The 24,176-nt window shown below is 39.6% G+C and overlaps 1 protein-coding gene and 2 long non-coding RNA genes across 9 annotated transcripts; 1 reads left to right on the forward strand and 2 right to left on the reverse strand.

The window, feature by feature from the left end:
- Window positions 1–572: 572 nt before the first annotated feature.
- Window positions 573–23,260, reverse strand: LOC111325284 (uncharacterized). Of its 4 annotated transcripts, XM_088757430.1 has the most exons (11): window positions 22,803–22,909; window positions 21,543–22,503; window positions 20,628–20,807; window positions 10,140–10,314; window positions 8,217–9,851; window positions 5,766–5,889; window positions 4,336–4,494; window positions 2,552–2,606; window positions 2,362–2,468; window positions 2,225–2,279; window positions 573–1,761 (listed from the first exon to the last, which is right to left on the reverse strand). In XM_088757430.1, exons 3-10 carry the CDS (start codon window positions 20,794–20,796, stop codon window positions 2,250–2,252), a joined length of 2,454 nt encoding a protein of 817 aa, XP_088613556.1. In that variant the 5' UTR covers window positions 20,797–20,807; window positions 21,543–22,503; window positions 22,803–22,909; the 3' UTR covers window positions 573–1,761; window positions 2,225–2,249. The 4 variants fall into 4 exon arrangements, with proteins under 4 accessions (XP_088613556.1, XP_022784819.2, XP_088613555.1 ...); XM_022929084.2 differs by lacking the exon at window positions 21,543–22,503 and having other exon boundaries at window positions 2,362–2,449; window positions 22,803–23,260; XM_088757429.1 differs by lacking the exon at window positions 21,543–22,503 and having other exon boundaries at window positions 22,803–23,260.
- On the forward strand, window positions 11,392–14,147 carry LOC111325298 (uncharacterized). 4 transcript variants are annotated; one of them, XR_016000164.1, is made up of 3 exons: window positions 11,392–11,460; window positions 12,281–12,460; window positions 13,396–14,147. It is a non-coding gene; the product is annotated as an uncharacterized LOC111325298 (long non-coding RNA). The 4 variants fall into 4 exon arrangements; XR_002694318.2 differs by having other exon boundaries at window positions 11,398–11,592; XR_016000165.1 differs by having other exon boundaries at window positions 11,404–11,529.
- LOC148732670 (uncharacterized) lies at window positions 12,440–15,898 on the reverse strand. The gene is made up of 2 exons (XR_016000166.1): window positions 14,763–15,898; window positions 12,440–14,230 (listed from the first exon to the last, which is right to left on the reverse strand). It is a non-coding gene; the product is annotated as an uncharacterized LOC148732670 (long non-coding RNA).
- Window positions 23,261–24,176: the final 916 nt, after the last annotated feature.

Genomic DNA, 24,176 nt, shown 5'->3' on the forward strand with positions numbered 1-24,176 from the left:
TTTTTTGGTTTGAACTGTACCTACCCTACCCAATTAATAACAAGAAAACATGGCGAGGTTATCATTGTAGACGAGAAGAAAATTTATTTCTTTATCAAGCTCCATATAAAAAGGTATGCGTAGTGTGTCCTTAAAGTGGAAACATAAAGTGGGAGAGGAAGACTATCCAGTTAAGAATCTTTTCTTGTACTTTAAAGATCTAAATTATGGTTTTTTAACCGTGTTAATGGACTCTCTGACATGGGCTGGTCGTATAGAGCATAGCTGGTCACTATAATTCGTTGTAAGACCATTATAAGGTGTCCGATTAGAATTTTGAGAGTTGATGCTAAAAGTTCAAAGCCTCATTTTCGGTCAAAAAGTGAACGTAACTATGCCAAGTCGGTTTGCTTAAAAAGCTTTAAAAAAGGGGCAGTGCGACTGCGAGTAGGGGTGAGTCAAAGTTTGTCACATTTCTGACCTTACGCTCAGAAAGAAAGTAAGCGTGAGGAGCGATGAATTAATGAGTGTAACACTCGCCACCCTCGTTTACGTAGGAAATGTAACAAAGACTAACACCATTCCTCACTAGCTCGACACCAAAGTGTAATGTTCATTTGAAGGTTAAAAGGTTTCTACTGAGAAGTTATGGGACATTACCAAACGACATCAGTCTTCATTGTTTTGAAACAATTATATTAATTCACCGAATAATCAATTTGCAATAAGTATTTGTTAATGTATATAAATATCCCTAAATATATTAAACCCTATAACTTCTATTAAGGCTATGAAAAATATTTCATCAAAATCACTTTTTTTTTAAATCAAAATATCGTTTCATATGTTCATGTTGATTTTGGCGTTGTGTTGGCAAACTCTGTTCCAAGTTCCAGAAGCTTAATAAAGAGATGTCAGCAAATCGTGTAGATGATAAAGTCAGTCAGGTCTAAAATATCCGTGTGACAATTTCAGATTTCAGATTTGAAGAAGAGAACCCGAGCGGTAGAGTTAGTTACGCGGGCTTGTCAAATCAAAGAGTCCGCTGGGTTCAGCTAAACTTCTCAACATTACCCGAAACACATTAATTGCACATTTATCTGAAGTTTTGAAAACTAACAGGACAAAACTTTGCCTTTTTCAGGATTTCCACATTTTAATCATCGATCGTACATTATCTTTTCATCTGTTTTGTTTGTCACTCTTCACCTTCCGCAACAACTAGTGGCGTGAAAAAAGACCCATTATTTTTCGAAATATGACCTATGCGCATGCTTAGATTTAGCTTTAACTTTTCAATTGATGATAAAATTCCACGTTCTTATGTTACTAATGACATTTTGGTCTGTAAATTGGATTCAGTTTAGTTCAAGCTGGCTCGCATGCGTTCAAAACAAGTTTTGTAGTTAAAAACGTTAACAAAGGGTAAACCGATGAAGTGTTTTTGCAATAAAAGGTATGATATTTTCACTGATCGTTTTTTAAAAATCAAGCTATCAATACTTCAACACAATCCGCAAGCTCATCCGATTCTTTCAGAACAAAGTGACTGTCAACAAAGCTCGACAACATGGTAGTTAATATGGCAGTTATAATGAATTGTTTTACCAATGTCAAAACGAGAACAGATAATGATGATTGGACATGTCTAATATGTTGAATGATCTTCCATGAATGTATTGCAGTTCCAAGATGCGTCCAATCTAATTAGCAGAGCTAACTGACGAACGATCGTCTTCCTTTCCCACAAGCCTCTTGAGTCGTTCCAGATGACGGTAGGCCCTGTGAAGGTAGGACAAAACTTAATAAAAATAGCATTTTCTAACAAATACCAAGAAGTACCTAAAGTAAAGAATTTGATTCGCAAACAGTTCCAATGTTTAAGGGTGGAAAGTCGGTTCCACGACACATCACTCAACCTCATTTCCTTTATTCTAAGCATTCGTAGTGATTACTTTAGTTTTGCTTTTGTGACATTAATGAAAAAGGACGACGGCGTAAGAGATACAACTGTAACAAAGACTAGAGGAGGCCCACTAAAACGGTATGATCGTTTGATATGTGAATTTTGAGGAAACGTGTCGGAACATCAAGACGCTTGATGACGAGAGCTTGAGACAAAAACACAACCCCGGGAGAATACGTCGACTTAAACAAAAAGCGAGTTATGAGGCAGCTGTGGGTAGCACCTTCTCAGTCTTAAATGAAGAAATGAGAGACCTTTCTTTCTTCTGAGAGACTTTACCTTTGTAAAGATATCTCCCCGCGCATTATGTCAGCATCTCTTTCACTTTGGTCCTCTGTAAAAAACAACAATCCACCAGAAAAAGTCAAGATAGAGGACAAGTCGTAAAAACACTGAGTTTTTTACAACCTACATACAGTTCGGATAGTTTCACCAAGAACCTTGTGGCTCCACAAACACTCTGCACGTGTAGGTTTAGGCCGAAGTGTTCCCGGCAGATAATTTCTGAAAGGCAATTTAAAGCCTGTATTTCACCTTCATAAATAATCTTTCGAGTGCTCTTCAATTAGATCACAACCGAGCCTTGAAAGTTATCAACATGATTACCTGATGATAGAGAATCTCTGATAACTTTGGACTTGAAATCCATACTGGAAGAGCCCTATAAAAAAAGTGATCGTTAGTTTTGAGCCCACTAATTAACAATTGGTTCATGCTTTAGCGTGCACTATCGAGTTATGGAGCACGCGGGAAGTTTGGAGAGCACGAAAGAAGCGTAAGAGTTGCCCGAGGCGATAGCCTCGGGCAACTCTAGCTTCTTGAGTGCTCTCCAAACTTCCCACGTGCTCCATAACTCGATAGTGCACAGCTGAAAGCATGAACCAATTGTTTTAGAACATAGCCGGTGGAATTGTGCATCAAATGCGACGCGAAAAACGGACAACAATATCAGTTGAAGCGAATCGTGACGGCGCTGATGCCGAGTCTCCTTTTCCTTTGTTTTTCTCTTTTTCTGCCTCATTTAAGAACTCTAGCCCATGGGAAAAGGTCGAAACATTGTCTTCGTTTTCGGACTAGCAGGCCGAGTTTCTGTTTGTATCCATTATTGTCGCGAAATGTATTATTTTTGCCCGCACTAGCAATGGCCGCTCGCGCGAAAAAAAAATTTCTGGCGAAGTCGGATTTGCTGACGCTATCAGCGTGCACTATCGGGATTTTGAGCACGCTTACGTATAATGAATTTGATTGCGCGACTCTGCTAGCTATGTTCTAAAATAGTTTAAAACCTTAAACCAAAAACAGCGGTGAATGAACACTACAAGTGAACATAGAGCAAATATTTGCATCTTCTTCAATTGTATTTCGCGCGTTCCGTTATTTCAGCTCCTTTTCCGTATTTAGTAATTTAGCGCTACCTCACTAACTTGCGAAAATCGTCGATTTAACGTTCATGAATCATATCGTAGCTGGTTAAATCGTCTTTGGAGAGTTTACAGCTGCCTAAAGGTACAGTGTATGTTACTTAGCGTTTCGTTTTAGTAAGAAAAAATTCTCAAAGTTGCGTAGTTGTTATTGTTGAGTAATAAGGGATCTTTGAGAAAGGTTGTGTATTGCGCACGAACAACTTTTGTCAGCGACACCTGCCACCCTTAAACTACAGTGTAGAAAGCCCGCATATACTAGTACAGTTGAGCCCCGATAACTCGAATTTCCCGCTACCCCGAAGCAAAACTGATTTCCCTTGAATTTACTGTATATTTACTGAATATTTACTCTAATTTTAACCCTTACGACTCGAAACCCCGCTAACTCGAAGCGATTTTTACTTCTCTTCAGGTACTCTTCTTTGTAATTTTACCCTTGATAACTCGAAGTCGACTTTCACTTTTGCGGACTAATGAGCCATAACATTTTGCACCGGAAGATTACATTTAATCTCATTTATATGTTATGATAGATTGACCTTTGTCGACATCACACGTTTGTATGTCCGCAAACAAACAGTTTTGACAGTTCTTCCCGGCAAAAAGAAATAATGGCACGTAATCTGGAATCGATCTGTTGCTTGAACAGATTTTTCAACGAGTTTTAAAGGGACATTTAGGCTAAACATTCTGAAGAGCAGCTCCTTTACATTTCATGCTTTTGTTTTGTTTTGTTTTGTCGTTTTTATGCTCTTACATTGCTAGAAATCTTACAATAAAACATGTAACAGCATCAAATATCTTTAATCAAGTGCTTCTCGTCTTTTTGTTCAAAACCCCAACCCCATAACTCGAAACCCCGATCACTCGAAGTAAATTCAATTCCCATTGACAATTCAAGTTACCGGGGTTCAACTGTACCATCAACCCATGTTCGCCTATCTCTATTGTAAATTGTTAGGTTACCTTATAGCAGCTTGGATCTTCGCTATCGAGTGTTTCGTGATGCGCCATGTCCTGCATGGTAAAGAGCATCTGTTTTAAGGCTTCCACTGGGCCTGGGGCAGCTTCCTTTCCACTGAGTCTCATAGCACCACCACCACCAGTAGAAGTAACACTCGGTTCCTGAAAGGATTTACAAAAAAGACGATCACATGGTCATTGGACATAAGTTCCGCATCCTTCCCGGGCCAAATACATGCAACTCCTAACTCCCATAATTTTCAGTCAAGAATTTTTACTAAGATCAATACCCAGTCATCTCGAGGACAAAAATGAAGACAGCAAAGCTGCGAGGAGACAAATTTCTACTCTACACTCTCCGCTTGTTCCCGCGGCTGCACAAGCAGGCTATATGTAAGGACACTGGCAAGTTAAGTAATACATGTATATCAAAAACTCGTGCTTCGTGTTTCATCAGGGGTTCCAAACACCGAGAAACAGATGGAAACACGAGGCAGCAGGCCTCGTGCTTTTATTGTTTCGAGGCGTTTGGAACCCCTGATGAAACACGAAGCACGAGTTTTTGAGATGACTTCTCAAATGAAACAATAAAAAAATATGCAGTGCTACATTTTTTCCATTGTCCTCCCCAAATGAAAGAATAATTTATGTAGCGATGCAATTTTGCTATTTTCCGTAACATTACGTTAACATGCATGCATGATTAATTGTTTTGGTGTGGTTGGTGTGTGACCATGAGTGAAGACAGAGCGGCAAGATTTAGGGAGCCAAAAACGGTTTACGAAGAACGCGCGTTCGTCGAAAAGCTATTCCCCTCGTTTACCAAATGTAAGAACAAATGGGCGGAAAAAATTCTTGGCGAATGGCAAACTTCTCAGTCACTTATACCTCCCGTTTTCGTTCCACAAGCGCTCTTTAAAGACTTTGATTTACTCAAGATCGCACAGCTTTCGGCAAGATTTCCATATAACCCCAACATTAATTATGTATAGAGTGTTGCAAAGAAACCTTTATACTACTTAGTCTTTAGGAAATGAATGCATAATTAATGTATGGGGTTATATGGAAATCTTTCCCAGCTTTCTACCGGCATTGAAGAAATAGACGCAGTAACCTTGAATTACTGGCTTAACAAGTTTGTGATGGAGGTGGCTAAGAAGTTGGCGGAGAGAAAACCACCGAAGATCGTTCATGAAATAATATTCAGGTCGTTTTTGGAATAGTTGTTAACGATATATTAATTATTGAAAATGCTCATTAAAATGTAAGTGTTGGATCTGAGATCAAAACCGTGTTTCACCTCAAATCAAAACCCTTAAGATTTTCCTCTGAATGTTCATTAGGTATGAAGGTTCATGCATGTGACCCACATATGCCTCATTCACTGGCTGTTGCCCTCATGAATTTGAGAAGTTAAGGTTTTGAACACCCACCTTCATTGTTTTGTCTTCGCTATCAACGCTCAAACAGTCGTCAAGAAACGAAGAAATTATTCCAGATTTCGGATTTGTAAAGCGCCTTGTTATGAAGCTGTCTGGAGCTTTGGTGTCTTCATCTCTTTACAGGATTCAACAAACATTACATTACAGAAGAGTAGTGTTGATCACGAATCCTGACATTATACAACAATACGATGGTAGATAATGAGTTAAACCCAAAATTAATTGCTCATCAACTTAACGTTCGGGGAAATTCACACCCTTTTTTCCACAAGTCTTACATATTTACTGGATATGTTGCCACTTGTGTAAGAGTTGAGAGCATTCAAGGTATATGTATTATCACTTCTTTCATTTGCTAAAAAAGGAAAGTGTCGTAATTCAACAACTTTACACTTTGTCTATAACGTCAGTATTTAATTCGTAGACTTAAATACTCATTTTTAAGCAGCAAAAGCTACCAAAGTTCCATCCACCGAATTTAAGAACTGCAGACACAATTTCTAACAATTGCAAAATCGCATTTTGTAAACTTTTTACTGGCCCTGCTATGGCAGGCCGTTTGTAGCAATATTCAATAATTCTTTCATTCAACTGCAATTCAACCGTTGAATTCAACCCCAATTCAACACCCCCATTCAACCATTCAAGAATCTATTCAACTATTCAACCCCAATTCAACTATATTCAACCCCAATTCAACCATTCAATCCCGCATTCAGACCCGATGGTTGCAGGTCTGAGTAACCTGGCACAATTACAAGAAAGACGTCCTAAGACGTCTGTTATGTTAACTTGGAAATATTGTACACAGTAAGTATTCCTTCGATTGACATTTATTGCAATTTATTACACGACTCGGGCAGTCAGAGGGCCAATAACTAAAATCAACCAATCAAAATGCTCTATTGCCGGTCAATATTCTCTAAGTATCGGACCGGGCACTGTCCCGAATGGTCCCGAATGATACCGCACTTGTATCCCTTTGAACTTCAGTCGTATAATAAATCTCTTATTAACCAAGCTTGCTCGGGACCGTACTGGAAGAATATCGGCCCTCGGTCTTTTTTGTAAGGACCTCGCTGCGCTCGGTCCGTACTGTCAAGACCTCGGACCGATATTCTCCCAGTGCGGCCCTCGCGCTTGGTTAATAAGATATATGTAACGTATTTCTTCAGACAGATTTAATAAAAGAATCAAATCAAATTTCAATTAAAAAGACCGAAAAATTTTGTTGGCTAGAGATACACACTAAGATGGGCTGCCTGTGGTTTCCCAAAGTTCTTTGCAGAAGTTCCTCAAGTGTTTCAGAAGATATGTCGAACGATGGCCTCCCGGGTGAAGAAATATTTGCTTGTCTGTCTGAGCCCAAGTTAGCGACAGTTGTTGTGGTAATGGAAGCTAGAGACAATAAATGGTTCCAGCCTTGTAAAATATCATAAGCGGACGTAATTTTTTGCAACTGTTTTCTCGTTGGCTTCAAACTGGAAACAATCTTCCAGCTTTCTTAACAAGGAGATTGTTTAGTCAAGTGTTGCGGCATGCTTTTCCAGTGCTTCCACCTCGAAAGGAATCTTACATAACTGAGTCGTCTTGTTTAGGATGTGGTTTAAAAAACTAGGTATTTCTGTTAGCTCAAATTGCTATGCATCTGCCGCCATCTTGCTTTCTATGATAACTTAGGTTTCAGGCTCCAGCTCGGCCGCCTTTCGTTCCAGGTTCCCCAGTCCGCCAGTTGAATGGTTGAATGCGGGATTGAATGGTTGAATGCGCGACTGAAGTGATTGAATTGGGATTAAATAATTGAATGGGGTTGAATAGTTGAATTGGGGTTGAATAGTTGAATAGATTCTTGAATAGTTGAATTGGGGTTGAATAGTTTAATAGATTCTTAAATGGTTGAATGGAGGTGTTAAAATGGTTGAAATGGGGTTGAATTAAACGGTTGAATAGCAGTGGAATGGTTGAATGAAAGAATTTTTGAATATTGCTACAAATGGCCTGCCATACCCTGCAAATTCCTGTAACGAGGTAGACAGTTTCCCTCTGTCTTCAACAGCAGAAGTTTTTCTTTTATCTCCAGTTTTAGTGCTTACTCCTCTATCTATGACAGGCAGCTGTCACTATGTCTCAGAGTAGAGCTTACTCAGGGTTTCGGTTAATGGCACACACTTAGACATAAAAGGTGACCGAAAGGAAACATAAGTGAAGGTTCTGACGGCAAGCAGACAGCCAGCACAAAACTGACTATAGAGGACAGTCCATGTTTTCTTGACGAGACCAGAAAGGCAAACAGTTTGGTAAACGACAAAATGTTTGGTGCTTAATAGGAAACTTAAGTACTGTATAAGAATTCACAAATTATCAATAACAACAATCCAAAGCTTATGAGACGAGCAACATCATCAAATACAGGTACACAAATGTGACAGAAGCAAAACTTACAGCTTCCATAGGTGAAATCTTTGAGGAAGTTCTTCTCTTACTGCAGCATGAGGATTTGTCGAAGCAAACACACTTGTAGGAGAAAACTTGTCAGACGCATCAGCAACATGGGGTGGGCTCATTTGACTCCTCTCGATCACACCCATGTGTGTGTCCGTCTCTGTTTCGGACTCGACTAATGTATCACTATCTGAGACAGTAGTCAATGAAGGACTAACATCAAACAGAGGCATAGGTGGGTGGGTGATGAGCCTTTCAGTGTCTGCGGTATTTACACTGACAACGTCATCATCAAGACTGCGGCGTGAATTTTTTGGCCTTGAAGCTGACCTCATGGCAACCCGTCTTAAATCTGGAACCGTTTTACTTCGTCGATGACTCGAATTCCCTCCAGTACTTCTGGCAGGAATTGGCGGCTTGCGGTATCTTGCATCTGGAGCAGACTTAGCGAGCTTCTCATCTCTGGACCGGTAACTTGAACCAGCAAAAACAGGTTTGATAGGTGATTTGTGCTCCTGTTGTGCTCTAGCTTCTCTTCCATACGGCTGGCTACTGCGCTCAGAAAACACCACTCTTTGGTCGCCACGAAGGCCACCATTTGAAGTTCTGCTCGAATATGGATGCTTGAGTGAAGAGCTAAATGGCTTTTGTGGATCCCTGCTTGTTGAGATTTTGGGAGTAGAATAATATTGTGGCTTTGGACCCGGAAACTTTGCGGCGGCAACGTCTCGAGATTGAGAACTCTGAATCATTGTTTTCCAAGGATACATAGTATTAGGATCTCTGTACATCTTTTCCATTTTAATTCCTGTTGGTGATTTGCGCATTTCCCTGTCTGTGTCCTCAGATTCTACATCGCTTTCCTCATTTCTAGGTGAAAAGTCTGTCTCGAGTGGGATTCTTACACGTGATGGAGATTTAGCAGAGTTGGGGCTGGTAGATGGTTCTCTTCTTACAGTTAGTGGTGACGTCACTTCCTCTTTTTTGACGGGTAGATTTGAATACCGTGTCACAACGGGCGGCGATATGTACATCCGCGTCATTTTTGGCGAGACGCTACGAAGTGCAGCCTCTGCAGAAGAGCCTGTATATCTCTCATTCTGTGGAGGTATGCTGTATCTTGACGGCAGAGTAGTGAAGGGGCTCCTGCCTGGTGAGGAATCCCTCAGGCCAGCCGTTCTAAGAGGAGTATCTTCCTTACCTTCTGAATATCCATTGCCGGTAGAAAAGCGGAGAGACTTTGTAGGTGTAAGAGTCAGACTTTTCGACCTCTTTGGAGATACTGTTGAGTGTTCTCTGGATTTGATCTTCCCTGTGCTTTTTCTGAGCTTTTTGGTGGATTCCTTTTTCAGTCGTGCGACCTTTTTGTCTTGGTATAATGAGCTGTGGAAATTTCCGCCCATATTAACCGGGTTCGGTCCATACACTGACTGAGAAAGCAGCATGTCTGTATCAGTACTTGCCCCATCGTTCCAATCAGTTCCGTTGACCTTACTCACTCCTACTCTAGATGGGTCTTTTGATCTGCCAGACTGCAGATCTGATAATTTAAGAGCTGATTTGGACCGTGATGAACGAGTAAACGGTTTTGTTTCTGATGGAGAGGAGGTGCTGGAGGAGTATTTCTCATCAGGGCTAAAACAAATTATCATACACTTACGTCAAATGATTGCTCTAAATGACCATTAGGTTAGGACATAAAAAGGGGCCAGAGTGCTTTAATGAATTCTTAATAACATGTAAATGTATGGGTTACAAATGCAGTACCTGAGTTCGTGTAAATGCTGATGATCTTTCAGTTGTTGCAAAATCGTTGAATTTAATATCAATAAACGTTTTTCAAAGTCATATCGGTGGATTGAAAGGCGTTCGTGAAAAGCCATAGCAAGGTTGACAGTTTACATAAGATACACATATCATTACCTGTACTTCACTTTGCTCTCTCTTGTAGTGGTGTCCAGGTCCTCTACCCAGCTGGGGTATTCCTTCCCAAGTCCAGAAACCCAACTGGGATATTCTGTTCTACCACATCGAGAATGGGTTTTCCACGAGGCAGTTTTTGGAGATCTGGTTAGAAATACCTTGCTGGAATACAATCCTGATAACAGAAAATATTGGAATTCACTTCAGTGGGCCCATGATAAAAGTGTCTACTTTCCTACATGTAGCACCCTGTTCTGCTCCTTTCAGTGCTTTGCCAACTTCTGAAAGTGTTTTTCAGCAAGGAGAGGAAGAAATAACTAAAGAGATCATTCAAAGTTCAAGATACATTTATTTGGGACTTCCAAATCATATGAAGGTTATCTTAAACAAATGCATCTCATCCAAAGAAGATCTCTAATGAAAGCTTATGGTCATGAACATTGCTACTTTGTATTTTTTATTAACACAGTTGCCTTAGTGTACTCTATATGTGATTGCAAATGTAAAGAACTTGTTTTTAATAAGAATCAAGACTACCAGCCAGTACACAACATCAGTCAATACAACAATGTTGTTTTACTGGGTCTCACACTCCAGAGTGACTGTAAATTTAAGCCCGGCGCACACTTGAGCTATCAGCAGAGCTGAGCGTCACTCGTGCTCTTGCCTTACGCCGTTTCCTCAAGTGTGCGGTGTCTTTTTCTGCGATTTTGGTCACGCGTGCCATTAGTTAACAAATGGTAAACACCACAGCGTACACTATTGAGTTATGGATGCACGCGGGAGGTTGCTAAGCACGAAAGAAGCGTAAGAGTCGCTCGAGGCGATAGCCGAGAGCGACTCTAGCTTCTTGAGTGATTAGCAAACCTCCCAAGTGCATCCATAACTCAATAGTGTACGCTGTGGTGTTTACCATTTGTTTTATAACATAACATTAACACATTGTAGCTAAAGAGTTCCCTTTTGATTAACAAATCTTACGTGACCAGAAAAAAACAAGCGCGCGCGGAAAAATAGTCTTTGCATTTGCTCACGTCAGCAGCGTACACCCATGGGAAAATGGGGGACGCTAAATTGACCAATCAGAGCGCGCGCTTTACTTTGGTTATGTTATAACGTCGGATATTCAACATGTTGAATAATTTTGGGCACGAGTGAACATTTCCTCACAGTGCGCGCGCGTTCTGAGCTATCAGCGCAGTGATCGATGCGAATGCGCATGCGTTTGTTTCATCGATGCAAATGCGCATGCGTTTGTTTCATACATAAACTTAAAAATAGGCGGAAAACAGCTCGATAGTTGCTGAAGCTGTTCAAGAAGGTAAATTGGCTGAATTTTGGCCTGATTATCCATGCCTCTACGACGTAAGATGTGCTGCATTCAAGAATCGTGAGTTGCGGGATAAAGCCCTTCAAGAGCTCGCCGAAAAGCTTGGAACAACAAGAAGAAAAAGTCTAAGTTATAGGCCTAAGCCAAAGCATATTAATGAGCCCAGTATTAAAATTCTATATGTTGATATTTACACTGCCGTCCACGAAATTCACCACACATTCAACATTTTCTTTGGTGTGCAGTTAAGTCGTAAACGATTCATTGACTGTCAAAGGAAGTGACACTGCTTTTGTTTTGGTATTTCCCTCAAATTTTTGACCAAATTCAAGAATTTGCCAATTTTAGGACGATTGAACCTTGGTTACTTAATTTAAATATGATTGAACCCTTGGGGGGGGGGGAGGGGGGCACTTGACTTTTACTTGTAGGGGGATGTGCGCATTAGAAATACATTGTTTCACCTCGTGTTATAATTTTTCCCTCAAAATGATAGCCAGCTTTAGAGAAAAAAATCAATCAAATATAATTGTTGTCAACCAGCTTTAGAAAAATTGCTTTCATTTAATATTGGGCATTAGAAAAGAGGTGAAAACAATACCCAGGAAGATGTGCAGATCTCATCAGCAAAATATACTAAGTGCCACCTGTTCCCTCCACTTCTTGAGTCTTGAGCCCACTGCTTGAGTCTTGACCATCAAAAACAATTTGTCAGTCTTGTAATCTTCTCTCAACACATACCCAGGGTACTCAACACACAGCCACTGCACTAGTTGAATGTGTTGGTAAATATATGTTAAATTCATTCTAGGTGAATGGGTCAAAGCTAAAATCAGAGCCCTGAGAAACAGCTTTAGCAAAGCAAAGAAGCCCCTACCTGGTGGAAGTGCAAGAAAAAATCAAACAAAACGCACTCAGTGGATACTTGAAAAAACTGCAGTTTTTAACACCTCATGTAGCAACTCGGGCATCAGTATCAAATATAGATTTGGTAAGTATTGAAGAAATCAAGACAGTTTTTGATAGTCCTCCAGTTAATGAAAATTAAAAGTATTTACAGAAAACATGCATGCTTGACTAGGAAGTATGGCTAAACAACCATATTGAGTTGCCAAGGAACAGACCCATGATTATTGAAGTAATTTACCAAAAGTTCCCTTTGGGATTTTGCATCTTTTGGTGCATTGAGAAGGTTGGTGGGTTGCATGCTGTTCAAAACTAGGTCATTTCTCCAGGTTCCTCTTACCAATGTATGGTCTGCATCCTCCAGGTCTGCGGCTGATATGTAACTAGCTTTGTTTTTTTCAATCACTAAATTGTGTAAGCAACAGGCTGCAAAAATTATGTCTGTTACTTTCTCGGGTGATAGTTTAATGGTTGTTAAAAATACCCTCCACCTGTGGGCTAAAATGCCGAAGGCATTTTCAACAACTCTTCGTGCCCGTGACAATCTACAATTGAATATGCGCTTCTCTTTGTCCAAATTGCAATATGGGTATGGCTTCATCAATCGGGCATGCAAAGGAAAGGCATCATCCCCAACAACATGATATGACACCTTTGCTGGTATCCCTTGTAATGCAATCGCATCTGGGAGATCTAAAGAATTTGTTGTTAGTTCTTTTTTCAATGCAGAGTAAGCAAAAATGTCAGCAACTCCTGCTCTGCCAGCTGCCCCAATGTCTACATAAATAAATTCATAGTTTGCATCAACCATGGCCAATAGAATGACACTGAAAAAATGCTTGTAGTTAAAGAACTCAGAGCCTGTATCTGCTGGTTGTTGAATAGCAATGTGCTTTCCATCTATGGCTCCTAAACAGCAGGGATAATTCCATTTGCTGTTAAATTCTGCTGCAATTTGTACCCAGTCTTCTTTATTGTTTGGGGTTTGAAAAATAAAATATACATTTGTTTAATTTTTAGGATCCCTGTGGTAGTAGTAGTAATCAATCAACAGAGGCAAGTCTTGAAAATGATGTTGATGATGATGAAAGTGAAGATGACTTCCTTAATCCATCAACTCCAAGTAGCCCAACGAATCAAACAAAGGAGGATGGTGATCAAGTGTCTGCAAGATCTACAAGTGAACCACTAAGAAAACCAACTAAATCCAGAAGGAAACAGGCTGAAGAAGAGTACCAGTTGATTAAAAATTTGTCACAGTCAATAGCAAACAAAAATAAAAGAAAACGGGCAAATACAAAGAATGATACCATTTTTGAGGCTTTTGGCAATTATGTAGCCAAGGCCTAATCTGAATTAGACAGCCAAACAAGTCATTTTGCACAGAATAAAATAAGTAGCATTATTTTTCAAGCACAAACAGGGTTACTAACGCCGGAAATGCAAACACAAACAATGATGCAAGTCCAGCCTCAGAGGAATTACTTCCACCCACTCATGCAACCTAGTATGTCAACAAGCCCTTCACCTCCAATTTATGGCCAGAATAGTGTATCTTACAGAGAGAACAGTGTATCTTACAGAGAGAACAGTGTATCTTACAGAGAGAACAGTGTATCTTACAGAGATGACCACCTTTGAACACTGCAAGGGTGAACCTTTTTATTATTGAATAACTGTGGTCTGCTTATATATCATTTTTGCTATGTTCTATTTATACATATGTAAAAAATTAAAGTTGTACCTTTAAATACTTGTCTTTCAAAACTTCACACAGTGCTTGACATGTTTCTTCTACAATCGCAGATATTGTCCTCTCCCCAATTTGATATTGACAGACTTCTAAATGTCTCTCCTAAAAAAGATTAAGTTTTTTTTACATTGAGTCATAATTATTTCAAAAATACATTTAATTAATGATTTGTGTCAAAGATGGAAAGCTGACAGAGAATGCTTTTTAATTCTTTCAACCAAATAGTTTGAAAGGAACTTAAGGCTGTTTGCCATAATTCCAGAAAAAGCAGTTAAGGTATCCTCATTATTTTGGGAATTAAAGCATTTTTACACTTTGTGCAAGAATATAGAAGAAGAGGTATAGGAAGCTCTGACGAAGATTAAAAGCACAAGTCAAAATGACCAACACAAGAAACTCAGTTTTTGAAGATCTATAAGATGGTAATGGTAGTAAATACAAGTCTTATGGTTTACAATTTAATAGCAATTTGATGATGTCACAATTTCAAAACTAGCAAAAAATTTCAAAAATACTGTACTGTAACTCTAAAAATAATGATTATATGAAAAATACTTTTCTGGAATTATGACGATACAATAAAATAAAACTAACTTCTACATGAAAAACTGAGAGATATATGAACAAAACAAACCTGAAGCCAAAAAACGTAATGTCACTGACAGTTGTTCAATGGGCTTTAAAGAGCAACGTAGTGGCATGTCTTTCCTTTCGATTAATGGTGTTACCAAGGTTAAAATCTCTTGAAATGAAAGTCTGTCTAGGCGGTGAAATTGTCTAAATTCTTCAGGGTCTTCACAATTAAGTTCACGAACAGTATTTGCACATGCACCTTGTGACTGGCGGTGTGAAACCAAAGATTTTACCCACACCTTTCAATGAGCTGCCCTCAAGCGCCTTTGCCTTCATTGCAGTAATAAAAAGGACAGAAAAATCTTTTCATCTTCCGACGAGCTTGCACTTTCGTCAACATCTGCCATTGTGAAGTCTGTGTGTATAAAAAATGCATGCACATTCGCATCGATCACTGCTCTGATAGCTCAGAACATGCGCACACTGTGAGGAAATGTTCACTCTTGCCCAAAATTATTCAACATGCTGAATATCCGACGCTAATGGCACGCATGACCAAAATCGCAGAAAAAGACACCGCACACTTGAGGAAACGGCGTAGGGCAAGAGCACGAGTGATGCTCAGCTCAGCTGATAGCTCAAGTGTGCGCTGGGCTTTAGCACTCATGCAAAGCTGAAGCTAAAGAAAGCAAACAAATGCCTTCATGTTCTGCAAACTCTCAGGAAAGAACCCTATAGTCAGCAAGAAATAGATCATGTCTTTAAATCTATTGTATTACCAATTTTGACATATGGCCTTCCTGTGTATGGAGCTCTGAATCGCACCTTAAACAAATCCAGCACTTCTTAGATAAATGTTACAAGCGGCGATATAGTTCCTGTCACTTCATTATTTTGAGCCTTTTAGAGACACAGGACAGAAAATTTTGATAAAGTGACCGCACTGCGTTCACACCCTCTCAAACACATCATTCCTGAAGAGAAAAATACTGCATACCATCTACATGGAAAAGGGTGCTTTTGCAACACTTCAAATCCATGTTTGTAAATAGGTTAATCCTTAAGCATGGTTTAGTTTAGTTTTAAATATATTGTAACATATAGGATGAGTGTTTTTATCCTTATACATATATTATATAAATATATACATATATAAACAATTATTTAGGAAAATAAAAATTAAAACTTGGTACTATAGATCTGTTTCAAAAGGATTAAAAGTCCTCTCTCGTCAGGTGGATATGACACTAGTTGACTTACGATCCTTTTAAGTAGGTGGTTTGAGCAGTCTTATCAAATATTTAGTTGAGTGCCAGCACACACTTGCCACTTCGTTCCTTTTGTTTAGGGTGCGCGCCCCTGTTCTGCATATGATAAAGAATTTTTCAGCTATGCCAAGATTGCATCTCTTTGTGGTATTTGAGTATGGCCTGGTGCGAGCTATTATTTTCCAGGTCACGGAAAACTCCGTTTCAGCATCCTTTAGGGACCAGATATATTTGCTCAATTCTGTTGCGTTCCTTTTGTTCTCATGTCTAAATGAAGCTGTATGATTTCTAAATCTTGTTTTAAATTGGTTCGCAGTAAGGCCGACGTACGTTTGGGTTCCCAAGGGACTTTCAACTGTGGCCTGGTAGAGCACATTTTGAATTAGGCAATTGCCACATAACGGGCAAGAGTGTTTGTCTCTACAATTGCATGATTTTTCTTGCGATTGAGAATTATTTGCAAGTGAAGACTTGTTGTGGGTGTTGATTTTTCCTTCTAAATTTGGCATGCACGAATAGCTTACTTTCAAAGTGTTCCTATTAAAAATGTTTCTTAGCGAGTGCCCTAGCGAAAAGGATTCTTTTACGATGCCTAAAAATTTTCTTCCCACGTTAGTGGCAATGTTCTTACTAAAAGGTGGGTTATACCAAGTTATATTTCGGTGTCTTCCTCTCCCTTCTGTACTCCTCTGGTCTTTAGTTGTTGTGTCAAATCTTAATTGATGATTATAGCCACTTGCTTCTAACACTTGTTGATACATGGGTGCTGCTTTGTCGAAGGATACTCTGTCCGATGAAATTTCGCTAAGCCTTTTATTGATCGCCAGGGGAATGTTCTTTAGGATGGAAGGTGGGTGATTACTATCACAGTGCACATACAGAGGTGTGTTGTTAGGCTTTGAATATGGCTCATAAGATCCTTTGTTTAGGTTCAAAGTGACATCAAGAAAGTTGACCACTTTTTTGTTCGCTTCGATAGTTATTTTCAAGCCGTTGGTGCTGAACACTTTGCAAATATCTTTTTTAATTTTTTCGATCCTTCTCGGTGTTTGCTGGAATGCGCCCAGGCCGTCATCCCTGTAGAAGCCTATTTGTTTTCTGATGTCTTCTAGAAGTTGGTTTAGTAAGTGCGATCCCACTAGTTCACAGGTTTCTGCACCGTCGTACGAGCCCATTGTAACATCAAATGAAGTTGTTGAATGCTTTTTGTTCCATGGGGTGTTGTCGTTGAATAGAAGGGATTGTTTGGTGTGGAAAATAATTCTTCTATCTTCCGCGGAAATGTCGGTATAGGAAGCCGCAAAAGATAGGGCATCACTTAGAAGCTTGTGTGAAATGGACGGGTAGAAGTTTACAATATCGAAGGGAATGAACGAGTGTTGGTCTTTGTTAGGGATATTGATGAACCAGTCGAGGGTTGCTCTTGTGTTTTTCCATTGATGAACGTTGGTCTTATCGATGACAGCTTTGTTTATCTTATCAAGGATTTGCTTGCTTAATGCTTGATGTGCTGTGATAATTTTTTCTGGAATTCGGAAGGGCGGGGTGCTTTGAATTCGATGTTTCGGATCAGGTTAGTCATCTTATCTGGAATTCATTTAGGTCAGGCACTTGCGGTGGTGTTTTCTTTGAGTTAAAGCCGTATGTTTCGCGGTGGTCGGACACTGATGATGTATTAAGGAAGTGGTAGGCGCGCCAGCGCATTCTGTTGATAAGCCTTTCCGTCATTTCAATCAGCCTTTTCAGGTATTCCTTGTTAGTCGGTATTGGTATGTTCTTGGTTGAGCAGTTGAAATTTAACTTTTACATGTCGACTCGTGATAACAGAGTGCTCAACTTACGGAGTGTATACATTTGTATACATTTCTCTACATTTGTATATGCTCCGTAAGTTGAGCACTCTATTATCACAAGTCGACATGGAAAAGTTAAATTTTAACTGCTCAACTAAGAACATACCAATACGGACTAACAAGGAATACCTGAAAAGGCTGATTGGCATGACGGAAAGGCTTATCAACAGAATGTGCTGGCGCGCCTACCACTTTCTTAATACATCATCAGTGTCCGACCACCGCGAAACATACGGCTTTAACTCAAAGAAAACACCACCGCAAGTGCCTGACCTTAATGAATTCGAAGATAAGATGACTAACCTGATCCGAAACATCGAATTCAAAGCACCCCGCTCTTCCGAATTCCAGAAAAAATAATCACAGCACATCGATTCCATCAACAAGGACAGCAACCTGTATGTACCAGCAGATAAAACCACGAATTTCTATAGGATGAATGCTAATGACTATAAGTCACTGCTGAACAAAAACATAGAGAAGGAGTACAAGAAAGCGCCCGCTAACGCCAAAACGCATATTAACACCGAAGCGAAAGACCTCGCCCAAACCCTAAAGATAGACGATAGAGTTGAAATGTTGGCACCTAAAGAATCATTCATCACTTTGAAAGACCTCAAGAACAACTTTAAGAACAACCCTACATGCCGCCTGATTAATCCAACCAAATCAGAGTTAGACAAAGTAAGCAAGCAAATCCTTGATAAGATAAACAAAGCCGCCATCGATAAGACCAACGTTCATCAATGGAAAAACACAAGAGCGACCCTCGACTGGTTCATCAATATCCCTAACAAAGACCAACACTCGTTCATTGCCTTTGATATTGTAAACTTCTACCCGTCCATTTCACACAAGCTTCTTAGCGACGCCCTATCTTTCGCGGCTTCCTATACCGACATTTCCGTGGAAGATAGAATTATTTTCCACACCAAACAATCCCTTCTATTCAACGACAACACCCCATGGAACAAAACGCATTCAACAACTTCATTTGATGTTACAATGGGCTCGTACGACAGCGCAGAAACCTGTGAACTAGTGGGATCGTACTTACTAAACCAACTTCCAGAAGACATCAGAAAACAAATAGGCTTATACAGGGATGACGGCCTGGGCGCATTCCAGCAAACACCGAGAAGGATTGAAAAAATTAAAAAAGATATTTGCAAAGTGTTCAGCACCACAACGGCTTGAAAATTACTATCGAAGCAAACAAAAAAGTGGTCAACTTTCTTGATGTCACTTTGAACCTAAACAAAGGATCTTATGAGCCATATTCAAAGCCTAACAACACACCTCTGTATGTGCACTGTGATAGTAATCACCCACCTTCCATCCTAAAGAACATTCCCCTGGCGATCAATAAAAGGCTTAGCAAAATTTCATGGGACAGAGTATCCTTCGACAAAGCAGCACCCATGTATCAGCAAGCGTTAGAAGCAAGTGGCTATAATCATCAATTAAAATTTGACACAACAACTAAAGACCAGAGGAGTACAGAAGGGAGAGGAAGACACCAAAATATAACTTGGTAAAACCCACCTTTTAGTAAGAACATTGCCACTATTGTGGGAAGAAAATTTTTAGGCATCGTAAAAGAATCCTTTTCGCCAGGGCACTCGCTAAGAAACATTTTTAATAGGAACACTTTGAAAGTAAGCTATTCGTGCATGCCAAATTTAGAAAGAAAAATCGACGCCCACAGCAAGTCTTCCCTCGCAAATAATTCTCAATCGCAAGAAAAATCATGCAATTGTAGAGACAAACACTCTTGCCCGTTACGTGGCAATTGCCTAATTCAAAATGTGGTCTACCAGGCCACAGTTGAAAGTCCCTTGGGAACCCAAACGTACGTCGGCCTTACTGCGAACCAATTTAAAACAAGATTTAGAAATCATACAGCTTCATTTAGACATGAGAACAAAAGGAACGCAACAGAGTTGAGCAGATATATCTGGTCCCTAAAGGATGCTGAAACGGAGTTTTCCATGACCTGGAAAATAATAGCTCGCGCCAGGTTGTACTCTAATACCACAAAGAGATGCAATCTTTGCATAGCTAAAAAATTCGTTATCATATGCAGAACAGGGGCGCACACCCTAAACAAAAGGAACAACCTGGAGAGTGCGTGCCGGCACTCAACTAAATATTTGATAAGGCTGCTCAAACCACCTACTTAAAAGGATCGTTAGTCAACTAGTGTCTTATCCACCTGACGAGAGAGGACTTTTAATCCTTTCAAAACAGATCTGTAGTACCAAGTTTTAATTTTTATTTTCTTAAATAATTGTTTACAAAGCTCCATATGATTGTAGAGCACTCTCCGATTCAAGGATAAGGTTTTTTACATTTATATACACATATATATATATATATTTCCATAAGGTTGTAGTAGTAGCAAGTAGGATAAATATTGTAAGAAATATACAACTTTTATTAGAGACATGTTTCAGCATGCTTATGCCATCTTCAATCAATGAGTAACTGAATGTGAGTAATTATATAACAGACAAGTAGATGAATAAAATATTTACAGTATAATGTAATACAAAAGCGGGTGCTAATTACAGCATGACAACAAACATGAAATTAAAGGTGTGAACTAAAATGCTAGAAAAGTGTTATAATGCTGTAATTGTTTGTTAAGTTCAGGTTTAAGATTATAAGATCTTAACAAAGTGACATTTTTGTATTTTGGTTGTGTGGTAAAGGTTTAATGAATCCAACTTTTTCACAACCAAATTTTTCCATTTGCAAAGGAAAAAAATGCTTTTTGAACCCTGCATAAACCTGATTGTGTACCTGGAGCTGCATTTTGATTTCCTTTATAACTGCTCAACAGAACTTCTGTTTCTACAGTCCCAGCATTACTATCTAGGTCAACTAGAGATGAACTGGGTGAGGGAAGACTAGAAATCTCATCGTCATTGCCAAAGTAGGAACGGTGACCATGTCCAGGCTGAGAGTTCATAGTTTCTTCGTCTGAATGAAACAACCAATAATTAATGATAAGAAATAAAACACAATTTTATTCACATACATGAAAGCTACAATGCAGCTTTAACAACTTCCTTCAATTACCAAGGCTGTACAAATACAGACACAAATACAGTCAGCTTTATTTTGAGGGTTTGAGGTTTTTTTTTTTTTCTTCTTTTGGACATCTAAAATGTCCTTTTCCTGAGTCACTCTCAACTGTTGGCCTCCACACTTATGCAAGATATGAGGCCTTCAATAGCCTTTAAGGATTCAAACTGACATGAGAAATTAGTTAACAAGAGACAATGCAAGATGGCAGCAAGTAGTCCCTAGTTGTTAACCCTATAGCATTTTTCTCACAGCTGGCCAAGAGCCATTTATTTTCCATAATAGAGGCAAGGCTGTGCTCTAAGAAAAATTGAAGGGAGCCCAGTGCTCAGAAACTGTGAAATCCAGGGTGCCCTGCATATGCTTTGTATGAAAAAACTAAGATTCCTGGGTCGCCCAAGAACAAAAGGCACCAGAGGCTACCGGGCGCTGCTAGACCACAGCCCTGAGAGGGAAAAAGTATTGTGATAGTAACATGTAAGTGTCTTGCATAAAGAACACAACACACAATGACGCTTGCCGTGTCACCAAGTAGGAACTATTGATTCAAGGCACTTGAGGATAAGCCACCACATCCACAACCAGACAACACCTTTTCAAATGCTGAAACATAGGAATCAGTCAACTTACACTTAAAATTTCAAAAGGATGCTCCAGAGACACTGAGAATTGATTCTTTCAAGGGGTATAGTCCAAGACTACTCATAGAGTTCATGTGTTCTACAGCAAGGAACTTTACGGTTTTCCATCAAATTAATATTCTTTGACTATCTCCTCCTGATCCCTGACTCAAGAAGATAACTGCCACAGTTATGGAAATTCAGAGGGGTGCATGCCTCTTCTGCAAGGGAGCATGTTACTGCATAGCTGCTAGTTTGCACTTAGAGCTAAAACAAGAACAGCTATTGCATGTACAGTATGTTACCATGGTGCAAGTTTTGCACACATGTACATACTTTGATATTCTTTACAGTAAAATCTCATTCTGTAGCTGAAGTTCTAAACTTGGCATCTCATGACCAGAGTTTTTTTTTTTGAGTAATGCATAGGGTCTGGTTAGTATGTTATTCACATACCAAATATGAAAAAATTCTTCATGACCGTCAGCACATACATTGTATCACTTCTCCACCAAGCAATTAGAAACAGCTCAGCCTATTTGAGTTGGCAAGTCTGTACAAAATATTTGTACCCTAGTATACCTATTTCACTATTCCTCGATAGAATATTTCGATGTCAAAAAAAATGAAAAGTAGATTCAATTGGAATTGTTTATAATTCAGTGTTTGGGTAGGCGTCCATGCTAAACAATTTATCCTCACTAATTAATAACCTGACCCGAGATCGACGTCGTTCGGGCCACAAAGAATTATTTCTAAATTCTTGTGACAAGTTTATTGTAATTCTGCCCTTGAATAGCTCCGATCGCTTCAGCATGAGAGTAATTTTGAATAGTAATGCTTGGTTATGTTTACTCAAACGTCCAAACGACAAACCGCATATTTGTTGTAGACTCTTGTAAGATCCCTAAAAGAACATCTTTGACTTCATACTCTCTTCACTCCCCAGAACAGCTTATTATCTTTCATGTCTGCGATAAAGCGTAAATGTCATGGGAAATGAAATAGTTAAACTCGCTCAAAATACCAAAAACTCCTGACTTCTGCTCGCAGGAATTAATAATCGAATGGCGAGAAAAGGTTGCCTAGGACGCGGACTCGCGCTGCTTATAGCTCAAAATGCTCATCCACCGTAAAATCCATTTTTTCAGACAAACTTCGCTGACGAACAGTTCAAATTGGTAACATAGCAGCGAAGCGACCGCCGAAAATCTGAAATATTCCCTGCCTCAACTGATGTTAACTGGTGACATGACACTGAACAGCTTACCTGAAGATCGAGGCCGTCCTGTAGTAGTTCTGTATCCGAATGGTGTTACTTTACTTGATAAGTCTTTTGCATAAGCATTGTTCACCCACGCCAAGAGTTCATCTACTTTTTTCGCCGGCGATTTACCTGGAGGACTTCTTAAGTACCTTTCCTGTGCATCCATAAAGTAAAATTTCGGCGTCGGAGAAAGCAGGTCGGAAGGACGCCGTCGATAAGTCGTATAGCTTCGGCCACCTTCAAATTGAGTGATGTAAGCTTCTAGAGCCTCAGACGCCGATTTGTATAATTTGTCATCAAACGTTAGCCGACTTTTGAAGCGCTGGTTTGGCTCATTAGTTTTGCCAGTAGTACTCCGAGAGGGAAAATTCATGTGAGTCTGAAAACAAATAACTAGTTATATGAATAATAAGTAATTCCGAAGTCGTTGCGATTCGAATGATGGCGGCAAAACAATGTTCAAGTTTACTGCGCATGTCAAAAGGCACTTTGTCAGTGAAGGCCAGTTTTACCATTCCCTTTTCCCAGTTTGTAAGACTTCGTCGTTTTTCAAAAAGCAGAGTCTATGTGCCAGTTTTTCGAAAAACGTGGTTACCCTGTTTCTGTCGTTCAAGGGGATCATCACCGCGCTCAAGTTATTGATCAACAGTCGGCACTACAAACGTCACTGAAGAGAAATTCCGACCGCATTCCGTTTACTCTCACATCACGACCACTCAGTTAAATCCATTATTCTTAAAAACTTTAAATTACTTCAAAACGATCCAGAGACTGGCACTATCTTTTCGCAACCTCCACTCATTTCATTAAAACGCGACAAAAACATAGGCAAATTTTTGGTCTGAAGTTTATGACAAACTAATGACCAACCGGGCACTTTTAAATGCGCTCGCGCACGATGCAAAACTTGTCCTTTCATTCACAACGCTGAAAAAATATTGGGACCCAAACTATCTATTAAGATCACTGATCACTTCACGTGAACCTCAGCTAACATCATCTATTGCATAACTTGCACTTATTGCAAAAGTTCTACATCGGCGAGACAGGAAGACGACTAGGCGACCGATTCGGAGAACACCTTCGCGACGTAGAAAGGAATGACAAGGACGCATCAAAACCAGTCGCCAGACGCTTTAATCTACCTAATCATTCTAAGCAACATATGGCAATCTGTGGTCTTTCCTTACATTTAGGTAGCTCGGAAAGCCGCAAAACTCTTGAACAAAAGTTTATCTTTCTAATCGGCACTCTTAATCCCACAGGTATCAACGAACGCTTTTCACTCTACTGATTTATCCGTGTTTTTCTCGTCGTCATGTTCCCACCAATAGCGTAGCTCCACTTTCTGGATATAAACCCACACACAACCCACAA

The sequence above is a fragment of the Stylophora pistillata genome, chromosome 4 (genome assembly GCF_964205215.1).
Source record: "Stylophora pistillata chromosome 4, jaStyPist1.2, whole genome shotgun sequence".
NCBI lineage: Eukaryota > Metazoa > Cnidaria > Anthozoa > Scleractinia > Pocilloporidae > Stylophora > Stylophora pistillata.

What these genes read in the sequence shown, in the direction of transcription:
- LOC111325284 (XM_088757429.1), bottom strand. Translation starts at nt 23,172, where the DNA reads ATGAATTTTCCCTCTCGGAGTACTACTGGCAAAACTAATGAGCCAAAC. An exon ending in GCGAAGACAAAACAATGAAG is followed by an intron (nt 4,495 to 5,765) that starts GTGGGTGTTCAA and finishes AAATCCTTTCAG; the next exon opens with GAACCGAGTGTTACTTCTAC. An exon ending in TTGGTGAAACTATCCGAACT is followed by an intron (nt 2,280 to 2,361) that starts GTATGTAGGTTG and finishes TGTTTTTTACAG; the next exon opens with AGGACCAAAGTGAAAGAGAT.